This window comes from Anabrus simplex, chromosome 1 (genome assembly GCF_040414725.1).
Source record: "Anabrus simplex isolate iqAnaSimp1 chromosome 1, ASM4041472v1, whole genome shotgun sequence".
Taxonomy (NCBI): Eukaryota; Metazoa; Arthropoda; class Insecta; order Orthoptera; family Tettigoniidae; genus Anabrus; species Anabrus simplex.
The window spans coordinates 1,240,984,342-1,240,996,978 of NC_090265.1; the positions used below are offsets into that span (position 1 = coordinate 1,240,984,342).

General features: G+C 38.8%; 1 protein-coding gene across 1 annotated transcript in view; it reads left to right on the plus strand.

Moving 5' to 3' along the window:
* The window catches only part of mal (maroon-like), a 216,094-nt gene extending 209,558 nt beyond the window's left edge, over positions 1-6,536 (plus strand). The window contains exon 10 of the mRNA XM_067152044.2: positions 6,079-6,536. Within this exon, the coding sequence (XP_067008145.2) occupies positions 6,079-6,273 (195 nt within the window). The 3' untranslated portion in view covers positions 6,274-6,536. The remainder of the gene's footprint in view (positions 1-6,078) is intronic.
* The last annotated feature ends 6,101 nt before the right edge of the window (positions 6,537-12,637 follow it).

Consider the following 12,637-nt stretch of genomic DNA (forward strand, 5'->3'; position numbering starts at 1 on the left):
CAACTGCCAAATGTACCCACATCATTCGCTCATTTATGTGCCTAACAGAAACTATGTTGCGTGCAGTAGTATTCCTAGTGAACAGCCCTACCCACACTCTGCCCTTGCCTTTTAGGACCCGTCAAGTACACTTTATAGCCTCCTATCTCTTCCTCATTATCTCCCCTTAACCCAAATAGCATTTACTCCTTGCACATCCAGATACATCATCTTTGCTGACTCAGCCTGTTCTACTTCCTTTCTTCCATAAATCCCATTTATATTGATATCTCCCCATCAAATTCCGTTTTGTTCGCCAAGTTGTTTCCAAGGAGTCCTTCGCCTGTCAAATTGGAGTGGAACTCCATTACTCCCATAGGTGAGGCTTGCTTAAAATGTTTTGAGCTCGGTAAATTTGTGAAGCAGGATGCTACCCTACTTACACATAGTCTGGGTGAGGATCTTTCCTCTAAAGTGTTAGGACCACCGGTGGATTGTATAGTCCTAGCCGCCTGAGCACAAGGAGGACCATGACTCAGAATGTGTCCGAGATGTCCACTCCCATTCCACAGTAACTGATATCCTGACTCTCAGGACCACTTACTAGGCCACTCAGCCATTGCCCATGGTTCATTAACTAGGACGTGACTACAGTAACCCACACCATGAACCATTCAGTTCAATTCAAATTTTTTTTCCCCTATACTTGTGGTGTATGCAGAATTGGATGTCACAAAACTTATACTTTTGTTTTTGTTGTTGGTTATCATTTAATGTACATTAATTGTGACTGCTAAGATAACTTTAAATATGTGCAAACCTGAAGGTGTTAAAACGTCATTTTGCTGAAATGCAAGCGTACATGATTCAGTGCAAAAATGAATATGTTTGATTTGATTTAAATAACCTGTTCATGTGACTATGTTCTGTGCCTCCCTATATATCAATACTCCATGATAAATAAGAATACAGTTTAACCTGACTTATACGTATATCAAGGGGAAGAGAAAAAACTACTTGTAACTCAGAATTACTCAGAAATCAGACTTACACAAAACATCACATATTTACTGAAAAACCAATGGAATAGACCTACATGAGTAAATCCTTGCAAATAATAAATACATTAAGACAGAAAATATTATTTTGAACTTGGCCCGGCCTTAAAGAAATCAGATAGTTTGGCTTGTTTCACTTTTCTTGCATTAAGAATATAAACCTCCTTTAGCAAACTTGGTAATATATTCAAAGCATTTTCACTTCAACTTTTCGCAGTGATGGAACGCCTACACACTTCGATTGCAATTTAACACTTCGCTCAGTTCAGGCGTCAAGATTCAAGTCGTTATCTCCATCTCCAATGTCACTATTGCTTGTAGCTGGTCCATCACCGCCGCGTTGTTGGCATACATCAGCAATAATCTCTTCATCTGGTAGTTCTCCACATACAGCCAGATTGTCATCGAAATCCACAAAAGTATCGAATTCTATTTTTTATACACCCACCGTTAGCTCATTACCAGACAAAACTTCGTCCCCATAATCACATCATAATTAGAGGCAGCCTCTTCTCGTAAGACACCAGTTCTGCAGGAACGGTTGCTGATTGTGGAGGATGACACCTGCTTCCAGGCAGCCGAAATAAAGTTCATGGCTTGTAGCAAATTAATGGAGAGAGGTTCATTTCCTGCATCACTCAGTGTTATTAAATGTTGAACCAGCATTTTTCTATAATGCACTTTGAAATTTGCAATGATGCCCAAGTCAAGCGGTTGTAGAATGCTGGTACAGTTAGGAGGGAAAAATTCCATTCGGATATTCTCCAGAAAGATTTGAGGTGGATTTACTGCACATCGATCCATAAAATGAAGGATCTTCTTCTGTTTCTTTTTCATTTTAATGTCCAGTTTTTTCAACCACTGTTCCATTGGATTCAACTTCCTTAGGTTTTGTTTTCGCACCCTTAAAACACCTCGGATTCTTCGATTTTCTTATCACAGTGGAGGAAGTTTGTCAGATCCACCTGCATTGGTGGCGAAAAGTACTGTTACACAAATTTTATTTTTCTTCCCTCCGTGGCATGAGTCACCTTTTTCAGCTAATGTCTTATTAGGAAGCAGATTGTAGAATAGGCCGGTCTCATCACAGTTGTAGATGTTTGGAGGCTGATAATCACTTACAATACCCGGCAAAACCTCCTCTTTCCAGTGTTGCACAGTGACGTCGTCTGCAGATTTTGAGTCACCGCAAATTGTTCTCCCTGTAATTCCATGACGATATTTAAATCCTTGCAACCATCCCGATGAAGCCTTGAAAGCAGCAGTGATACTCATCATTTTAGCTAAATCTGTCGCCTTTGCCTTCAGCATGTCTGCACTAATTGGTAGAGCTGCAGCCCGCTTTTGCTGGAACCATGTGAAAAGTGCTTTCTCCAAATCTGCATACCTTCCTTCTTGCTGACGGCTGCGCTTTGCTGATTTTTAACCCAGTTTTAAGAACTGATCCAAAATAGCGTTCTTTTACTGATGACTGATGGTGTAAGCAATGCCTAAGTCTGAAGCGATTTCAGTTTTCGTTTTGTGTGGATTAGCGTCCACTTCTCATATAACTTTTCCCTTTTCTGTTCTCCATGGCTAATCAAAAGCAACTACTGTTCAACAGTAAACATCAGATACCGGCATCGTGGACATTTTATTCTCCGTTGTTCCCACGAAAGAAATTCTCATATTCAAACAAATTTACTGTATTTTCTTTTGTTTACGCACCGAAACCGCCCATTTTGCTTACAATGTACCTTAATCTTGGCGGCGTGTTAAAAACGACAAAGGTAGAGGAGGAGCGAAGGGGGCTCGTCTTTGTTACGCCGCCAGTAAGTAAGGGTCAACAATGTCACTCGGCGAAACTCTCTGTTCTGTTTCAGCACCGAAACCCGATTGCTCTATTTCCGCCTACGCCGACAAAGAGGGAACTTCGTAAATACAGTAGTTTCTTTTTAAAAAGCACATTCTCATTACAATTACGCAAAACTCAGTTATATTTCACTGGCACTTAATACGTATAACAGCGAATTACGTATAAACAGATTACGTATAAATAAGATTTAATTAACACGCTTTTAAATTATATTTTGCCGGGACCTAAAGGAAATTACGTACAAATACGAATTACGTAGAACAGAGTTACGTATAAAGCAGGTTTAACTGTATATCATTCACATACAAGCAGAAGTGGTTTCCCTGATAACACAGTGTCAGTACTTCTGGTCTGTTTATCTTCTCTCTTTATCTCTCTTCACATTTTGTAATTAACCACCTTCATGAGCAGATGTGAGCAAAGACTTCTTGTGTGCTTCTCTGCTCCAAATGTCCATGCTGTCATTTCCTTACAAAGGGTTGTTCCAAAAATGGGTTATTAAAGACTGGCATTGACATCTTGCAGCAATTTCTACAATTTAGCCATGGACTGTTAATATTGTCCTTTGCCGGAATTCTGACAAGAAGTTCTTGTAAACTGGGATTTCATCACTTGGTGCTCATACTCTCCCATGTATAACAGCCTTGTATTAGAAGAATGAATTCCAAACTGCTAATCCCATATTAGAACAAATTTCTGAACAGTGGAGATCATGGGCAGGAGAACAGCGATGGCAGTGGAATTAGATTGCAGGAAATTAAAGGGATGGTAAACAAAGTATATTGTCATAAAGCAGGAGGGATAAATGAAATTAGACGTAAAATGGTGAATTATAATGGGAAGGCAGGGAGGAAATGGCTTCGAAGAGTAATAGGATTAACATGGAATATGAGTAAGGTACCTACTGATTGTTGAGTATTTCATTTGATCATTATACCAAACAAGGTGTTCATGGGCATTTTGGGTAAGGAGAATGCGATTAGTGGTGGAGAGTAAGCTAGCAGTGTGGTTTCAGACCACAGAGGGCTGTCAGGACCAGATTTTCCATATCAGTCAAGTAATTTAAAAATGCTGTAAGTGGAATAGTTTTGTTTTTGTTTTATAGGCCTCGAAAAGGCGCATGACAGAGTACCTTGGAAAACGATTTTAGCTACAGTATAATGGGATATAATGAGAGATCAGGTTATTGCAGGGAATCGAGACATTTATTTTGACAATCAGGCTACAGTGAGAATTGCTGGTAGAATGAGTTCTTGGTTCAAAGTAGTTACAGGGTTAGACAAGACTGTATACCATCAACACCCCAACCTGTGAGGAGCTGGACAAGGAGAAATGAAAATGAATGATGTAAATACCTAGGTGTTGATATAAGGAAAGATCTTCATTGGGGTAATCACATATATGGGATTATAAATAAAGGGTACAGATCTCTGCACTTGGTTATCAGGGTATTTAGGGGTTGTAGTAATGAGGTAAAGGAGAGGACATATAAGTCTCTGGTAAGACCCCAACTAGAGTATGGTTCCAATGTATGGGACCCTTACCAGTTTTATTTAATTCGAGAACTGGAAAAAATCCAAAGAAAAGCAGCTCAGTTTGTTCTGAGTGACTTCTGACAAAAGAGTAGCGTTATGAAAATGTTGCAAAGTTTTGGCAGGGAAGATTTTGGAGAAAAGAGATGAGCTGCTTGACTGAGTGGTATGTTCCAAGCTGTCAGTGGAGAGATGGCATGGAATGACATCAGTAGACAAATAAGTTTGAGTGGTGTTTTTAAAGTAGGAAAGATCTCAATATGAAGATAAAGTTGGAATTCAAGAGGATAAATTGGGGCAAATATTTGTTTATAGGAAGGGGAATTAGGGATTGGAATAATTTACCAAGCGAGATTTTCAATCAGTTTCCAATTTTTTTTACAATTATTTTAGAAAACACTACGTAAACAATGGATAGGAAATCTGCCACGTTGGCGACTGCCCGAAATGCAGATCAGTGGTGATTGATTTTGATCTAATGTAGTGAACTCGCAGTTGTAATCAGTGGTATACTGTAAGGAAGAAGTAAGTTCTCGGGCAAAACTATCTTTACATCCATCTATTTTCGGGTGAACTTTGCCGTATGGGAGTGAAACCCGGGTGGACTCGAGAGATTTTATTCATAAGTAGCAGACATAGAGGTAGTGAGAATAATTGCTGGTACAAACAGGTGGGGACAATGGCAGGAGGGTACTCAGAATGAGGAGGTAAAGGCTACGTTTGGAATGAACTCTATGGATGAAGCTGTACAAATGTATTTGCCTTGGACTCGGCCATGGATGGTAAGAGAATTAGAGGGGGACCAAGGCGATGATGGTTAGACTTGATATGGAGAAATGTTGAAAGGTAGGTTTCCTAGGTGAATAATAGACTTGGTCTTGGAGAGTAAGAGAAGTAGAGGGAAACCAAGGCAATGATGGTTAGCCTCAATTTTTAATGATTGAATGATAAGATGTGTGGAAATACATGAAGCCACAGAGCTGGTTAAAAATCAATCGAAAGCCGTATTTTTGTTCATCCTAGCCCGGACGGGCATGTATAACAAATGGAGATGTAATTCTCCCCTAATACATCAGCACTGCATTTGTGCTTATCACGATAGCTTGCAGTGGTGCCGCTACCGGCGTGCTAGCCGACCAGTGTCTTGGTGAGGTGCATATCCAACCGATGAGCCCATGCCGCACTGGGGTGAAACACTGGTAATTTTTGATGATTGAGTTTCCTGAATTTTATTTAGCTACCTCGATTGAAAGCAGTGATTTTGTTCATGCAAGCCCAGAAGTGCATGTATAGCAAGTGGAGATGTAATTCTCCCCTGGTAAATTGGCACTGCATTTGCACTTATCACATGATTGCTCGTAGTGGTGTTGTTACCGGCATGCTAGCCAGCTAGTGTCTTGGAAAGGTGCGGTATCCAACTGATGATCCCATGCCACACTGGGGCGAAACACTGGTAATTTCTGACAATTGAGTTTCCTGAATTTTAATGAGAGAGTAGTTTTAAATAACTTTTTTATAATTTAGACCTCGGCATTAACTTACTTCATCTTGAATATATGAAATAATATTGTAAATAATGATAATAGCATTTATCATAGTGTTTTTAAATTCTTTGCAGATAATGTTAGAAGACTTTTTCATTTTGTACTTCTAGGTGGATGGACCTTGCACTCGTTGTCAAATGATTTGCATTGATCAAGCCACCGGTGAACGAACACGGGAACCTCTGCGAACACTCGCAGCATCTTTTCATGGCAAAATGAGGTTTGGAATCTATTTGAGACATCTTGGAGAAGATACAAAAGATATAAAGATATCTGTTGGAGATAAGGTTGTCCCATTCTCTTAAAAGTGTACCCTACCAATGAAGAATTATTTCTCATCTATTGCAAAATAATCATATTTGCTGTGGAAAGAGGCAGCAACAGCTTTAAATATTTTTTACAATTCCTCTATACTTAATAACTGTGTTTGGTTGTGATTTTCTCTCATGACACTGGTTTTTGTTGAACTTAACAATGGGCTGAGGTATGTACAGATCATCTTGACTGTTCACTTGTAATTATTGTTGATTTTTTTACATGAATGTAAGCAAGAAGTTTTAGTGTTCTTTGGGCAAAAAAAGAGAAGGAATATTACTTGAAGTTGTTTCTTCAAATGATTGTTTACAGTGGTGGTTAGCTTTTACATTCTATTTTTAGCTCATTACTTCCATGCTGAGAATCCCGTGATGGGCTTGACACTGAGGTAGTTCTCATCACAGGCAGACTCTGGCTAGTGGTCACAGAGATGATGTTATATGCAGTGGCATTCTGACTGGATGGTTGAGGCAAATTTACTTATATTTTAAGACACTGTACAAAATCAAACGATTTCATCTCAATTACTATACTATTTTTTCTAATATTTTTGGATAATTTTACTAATTTTATCTGCACTGAATGGCAGTACTTAAATATTTTTTTTTTAAACTTACTTTAACTATGTTTATTTGGAAACACATTTGACATATTATGTTGTAATATACAATGTCTGTTATGGAACTTGACTTATACAGTCCAGTTATTTGGTGAAGAAAGTAAGGTATCTTATCACTAAGGACAGAAAAAAAGTTCCAACAGTCTTCTCCTGGCCCCGTCATTTGGTATGACATCTCTGAAAAACATGAAAGTTGTTGGTAGGATATAAAACCAGTTACATTACTACTATTATTCTTGACTCTATGATGTCTTTTTTTAAGCTAGTCTTTTTTTTCAAAATTCTGGTGTGCCTTATTTTCATCTAGAAGGGGAGCAGGGGGGTCATGCTTCCGAATATGTGTAACCCTCACTGCTTGTAAGTCACTGTCTTTCTTTTTCAACGAACCAGGCCCCCTCAGTTATCTTTTCTAGAAAGTAGGGAAAGACTGTCAATCTCACTGGGCTCATTCGTGAAGTTTGATTATAAAAAGCTATCCTTTCCAAATTATTTTATATATTTACTTTTTCATATGCGTGTAGAATCCATGTATTCACTGTTATCTTTTACTGGATTTCAGATTTTTCTCAGAATCTTTCTTTCACTTCCAGTTACTACATCAGACCTTTCCTATGCATCACAAGGCACTCCTCATCATAGTAGATGTCTGGTCGAATGGCTGTATGGTAGTGTTTGGACTTGGCATTTGGAAATCTTGATCTGTCTCCTCTTGTAGATGTCCTTTGTTAGCCTTTGTTAGCTGATATACCAATTACATTTTCTTGATCCAAGACAAAAAGGCTTCTTACTTGGAGATTTGTACATGTTTGGCTTTATCCTCTCACATAGGTTTTTGACTGTTTTTGTTCATTTGAAGTATCTTTTTCCCATGTTTAGACCTCTTGGTGTTAGTGGTAAACAGTGTTATCTCAAAGGAGTTCTTGAGGCTTGCCTTTGCCACTTGTGCCTGCAGTTGGTTGATAGTTGATATGCTCTGCGGCTGTATCTAAAGAGTCCAAATAATATTGTGAGATCATCTGTGAAGGCTAGACAGACAACTGCCAGCTTCATATTTCTACAGCCTAATCTGACCTTTTCGATCCCTTCATTTCTCATTTCTTTGCACCACTTATGGATGACTTATAGGTTTACAATTGGAGAGCTAAGAGTTCATCTCTTTACCTTACCCCAGTTCTACTCACACGTAACACTATCCTCCACCACATTAACATGCAGTTACCTACACATGGCAGATGCCACCCACCCTCATCAATGGGTCTGCCTTACAAGGGCTGCACTCTGCTAGAAATAGCCACACAAAATTATTACCTCAGTTCTGATTTCAAAAATGTCTGAAATCTTTTCCCAGAATTCCACTTTGGAGGTAATGCTGATTAGGATCTACTGAATGATTGTTTTACTATCCAAGCTCAGTTGAATCGATCAGTGGAGTCGTACACCTTGAAATCTACAACGGTTTGTTTCTAAACTAGAGATATGAAAGTATAGATTTAAGGTCTGCACACACCAACGCGGGAGCGATCCTGTCGTGAACTATTATAAGCACAGCGGGATATGAATCCACTCACACTGGAGCGTCACTCTCCTGCCTACATAGTGGGATTGCAGCGAACCATTTTCAGTTCGCTGCATGCAGTGTTTTCCTGCATCCCGCGTTCATTGTGAACAATCACAATGGCGACTGAACTATTCATAAAGTGCATTAAGAAACATACAATGCTTTATGACATGAGTAATGAAGATCATAAGAATGTAAGGAAGAAAGATGTGTTGTGCTATGAAATAGGAAAAGAACTGCATATATCTGGTAAGTATCAATTCTTGAATTATCACTGTGTCTGTGTGTCTTTTTGGACACATTGCACATCCAGATGCATGGAAAATTTATGCTAAAATTATCTATACATTGTTGTTATGCATGCCAAAGAACTCCACAAATTTCTCATGATCAGCAAAAGCTACAGCGGGTGCTCGTCGTGTACTTTGTTAACATTTTCTAAGGATCCGAGCTCTGATTCCGGTTGATCTAAATCTTCGTAATATGCATAATTTTCTGTCAGGTAGTTGTGCAGAATGAACGTTGTTCTATTGATAAGATTATTTGTGTCCACATTAACATCCATGGTTCTGTAATAAATTCTCCATTTCTGTGCTAGTATGCCGAAGGCATTTTCTATGACCCTTCTTGCTCTACCCAGTCGATAGTTGTAATTTTCTTTGGGCTGGTCTCCTTTTGCTTTCCTTTATGGAAACGGTCTCATTAAGTTCTTTTCAGGTAAAATGCTTAGTCGCTGATTATGAAATAAGGCACAGGCACATTCTGTCCAGGAAGATTTTTTTGTCTTTCGGAACACTAAGGGCACCCGCTTCTAACCGTTGTCTCATTACAGAGTTCTGGAAATTACCACCATCACTGTTTTTTCCTCTGAGAGCTGAGATAAGAGTTCATCTCTTTACCTTACCCCACTTCTATATCCACACATAGGAATTTGTAATCTGGACGACCAATTGATGAAAGCACAATAGAGAATTTCTTCAGGTAACAAAAATAATTTGATCCACTGTTGCTCGGACATTTTATAGTAACGTGCTTTCCATCGATAATACCAGTACAGTTCGGGAATTGTCACATTCTCTAATATCCTTCAGCTGATTCTATCCATGTTTTGATAGTGGTTCTGGTAAGTATATTCCTTGCATTCTGTCACAAATAGCTTGGCAAATACCTCGCACAATAGCACCAACTGTTGTCAATCCGACTCGGAAACTGTGACCAATTAGAGAATAGGAATCTCCAGTAGCCATAAATCTGAAAGAAAAATACGTGCAGTAGAGTCTTGCTAATCTGAGGGTTCATTAAATCCGAGCATTATTTGAATTTTTCTTTTTCAAATTTAAAATGATTTTTCTTCAGCACTTCATTCTCCGCTTATTCCCAACATATGTTGTGGCTCCCCTCTGCTGAGATCACACGTTTGTTTTTGTGCCTGAAACTAAAACCTTTTTGAGAAAGAAGAGTCTGCCTATTAAAGCAGTTTTATTGTTGGACAACCCAGGGTCACAGAAATAACCCCAGAAATAACTGGGATAAGCTAAAGAAAGTAGTAATAATTAATAATAATAATACGAACCTGTGTTCCTTATCGTCATCAACTGCTAGAAGCAGAAGCACTTCCTCATCAGATGCTACTGTTTCCCGCTCCGGTGTGAAGACAAGGACAAACTTCGCAGTGACCATGGAATTGTAGGTTTTGCTCCCGCTCCTGCTTCCCACGTTGCTGTGTGCAGATCTTTAGGATTTATAATCTGTTTGGCACATGAGTGTCCTTTCCTGAACACTCCTTGGTATTTCTTTCTGTTGTGGATCCAGTTGTTTTTCTGTCCTGAAGAGCTTTCAAGACAGTTTTGTAGGAGAGAGTTATCATGGTAGGTTTTCATATACATTGTTGACTTTCTTATGAAGAGGGTGAATGAAGGTTAAGGTCCAGTTACTTGAGGTTTCTCCATTTCCCAAATTTTTCAGATTATCTCAGTTAAGGTATTGAATGCTTTGTCGCCAGCATACTTTCATAGTTCGGCAACTATCAAGACCTTACGTGGTGCTTTGTTGGTTTTGAGTGACTGGATGATCTGTTTGAGTTCTTCTTTTGTGGGCGGGAGGTGAATCTGGGTGGAAATGTACTTTTGAAAGTGAGTGTGTATTCCAGAGCTTTACAGTTGAGGAGAGATTCAAAGTAATTGGCCAGGACTTGGCAGTTGTCCTTTTCACTGTGAGCAATTTTTCCATCGGGGTCCACGAAGTGTAGGCTCAGTGAAGCATATTTGCTGAGATTCTGCATGAAGATTCTATAGAAGTCACAGGTATTGTTCCTCTCAAAGTATTGCTTAATTTGTGTCTGTTGGTTTTAATTGAAGGGACATTTTACCCCACAGAAAATTTCTCCAGTTTTCTTTGCCTTATTGCCACTGGTCCATCAGGCTTTTTTTTTATTTTTTTTAGTGGGCCTGTAGTTGTTCCCAGTTCTGTGGATCCAACGTCCCAAACTTCTCAGTGAATTCTTGGTTGGATATTAACTTTTCTGTGTCAGATGTACTAAACTTTCTAGGCTGGGACTTTGCAGTATTGTATTTCTTGGAAGAAGCTTAAGTTAGATAGGAGATGATCAAAATCGACGCTGGGACTTCTCAGAACCTTCACATTCTGGATCTCTTTACTTTTCATACAATAGCGACATGATCACTTTGAAACTCACCAAGGTTAGGGTTTTCTGCTTCCTGGACGGGTTTTGAAAGCAAGTGATTTTGTAACTAAGTTGAAGATCGTACAGAGTTCCACGAGTCTCTCTCCATTGCAGTTGGCTCTCCGGTGAGCCAGATAATATTCAACAATGTTTTAGAAATTTTATACTTTGCTGATTTTGGGCACTGAAGTACCCAAAGAAGATAATCATGTTTTTGTAAGGAAACTTTGAGATGATGTTCTCCGGAAATTATCTGTTTCTTTTGGATCTTTCTTGCCAACCGATACTATACACCTTGTTCATGCTTCAGAAAGAAGGGGTCAGTGCTCGGTTGTTAACAGAGGTGAATCCAGGATTGAATTTAGAATCCTTTTGATGACAATAAATCTTGTACCAAGGTGAGGGATATTTTTCATTTCAACCACCCCTTATTATTCATTATAGTATTTCTCTTCTTTGACATGTATTGCGCCTTGCGATCTACTGTATTATCTAACAACTCATCTCTGTGTAGGCAGATGGCAAATCTCGTACTCAGATTCGTTATTCTTTATTACTGTCTAGTCTTGTCCTTTTTATCTGCCCTATTGTTTATTCTTGTTCAGTTTTGAAAAAGGAAATGGTGATGGAGGTTTCTGACATGGCTTTTCTATCCTATAAAAGATACTTTAACTGCTTTAAATATGGTATTGTGAACTCTCGGTTCTTTCGAGAGACTTCTTGTTCTTATTATCCATTAGGCAATTATTTTCTTTTAATTATTATTTTGCTATTTTTGGTCCTCCCAAGACTTGCTTTTAAGTTTTTTCTGGGGTTACATATTTGTTTTCTACTTTAATTTTATTGCAGTCTTGTTTCTCATTGATCTTATATTTTCATATGTCTGCCACTTTTCATGTTCTGTTCAGAAACCAAGGGCAGTGTAGATCCCGTTATTTTTTCTGCTCAGTTTGATTGGTTCGTGTGTATGTTTACATGTGTGGAAACCTATTTTGTGTACACAGGGACATTCTATATCTTGCTTGATTCTGACACTCTTTGGTGTTTTCTTGCGCGTCCACTCTGTACTATTCATGTCCACTCTTGGTGTGTGGTGTGGATGTGTACTGATAACAAGGGTTCTGACTGCGTGATGCATTGTTGCTGGTGTGGTGCATGTTTTCCCTATTGGCCTGGTTCTGTGTTTGTTTTACCAGACCAGATTCACGAGCAAATTGGTTCTTTTGATTATACTTGTTATGAACTGTTACGACATGCTTTACTGACTTGTCCTTCCGCCCTACATTTCTGTGTGTTGATCTCATCCGTGTTCATGTGAAAGAGTTTATCTGGATCTACATTGCTTTTTGGGTGTCAAATTTTCAGTATCTTTTGGTATTTCATTCTTGTTTCTGGCTTCCCCAGCCATTCTCTCATTTTGTTTTGGCTCTGCCATCTTTGAACTTCATTTATGTATTTTGAAAGTAACCATGGAAATTTTGTATTTGTATTTTT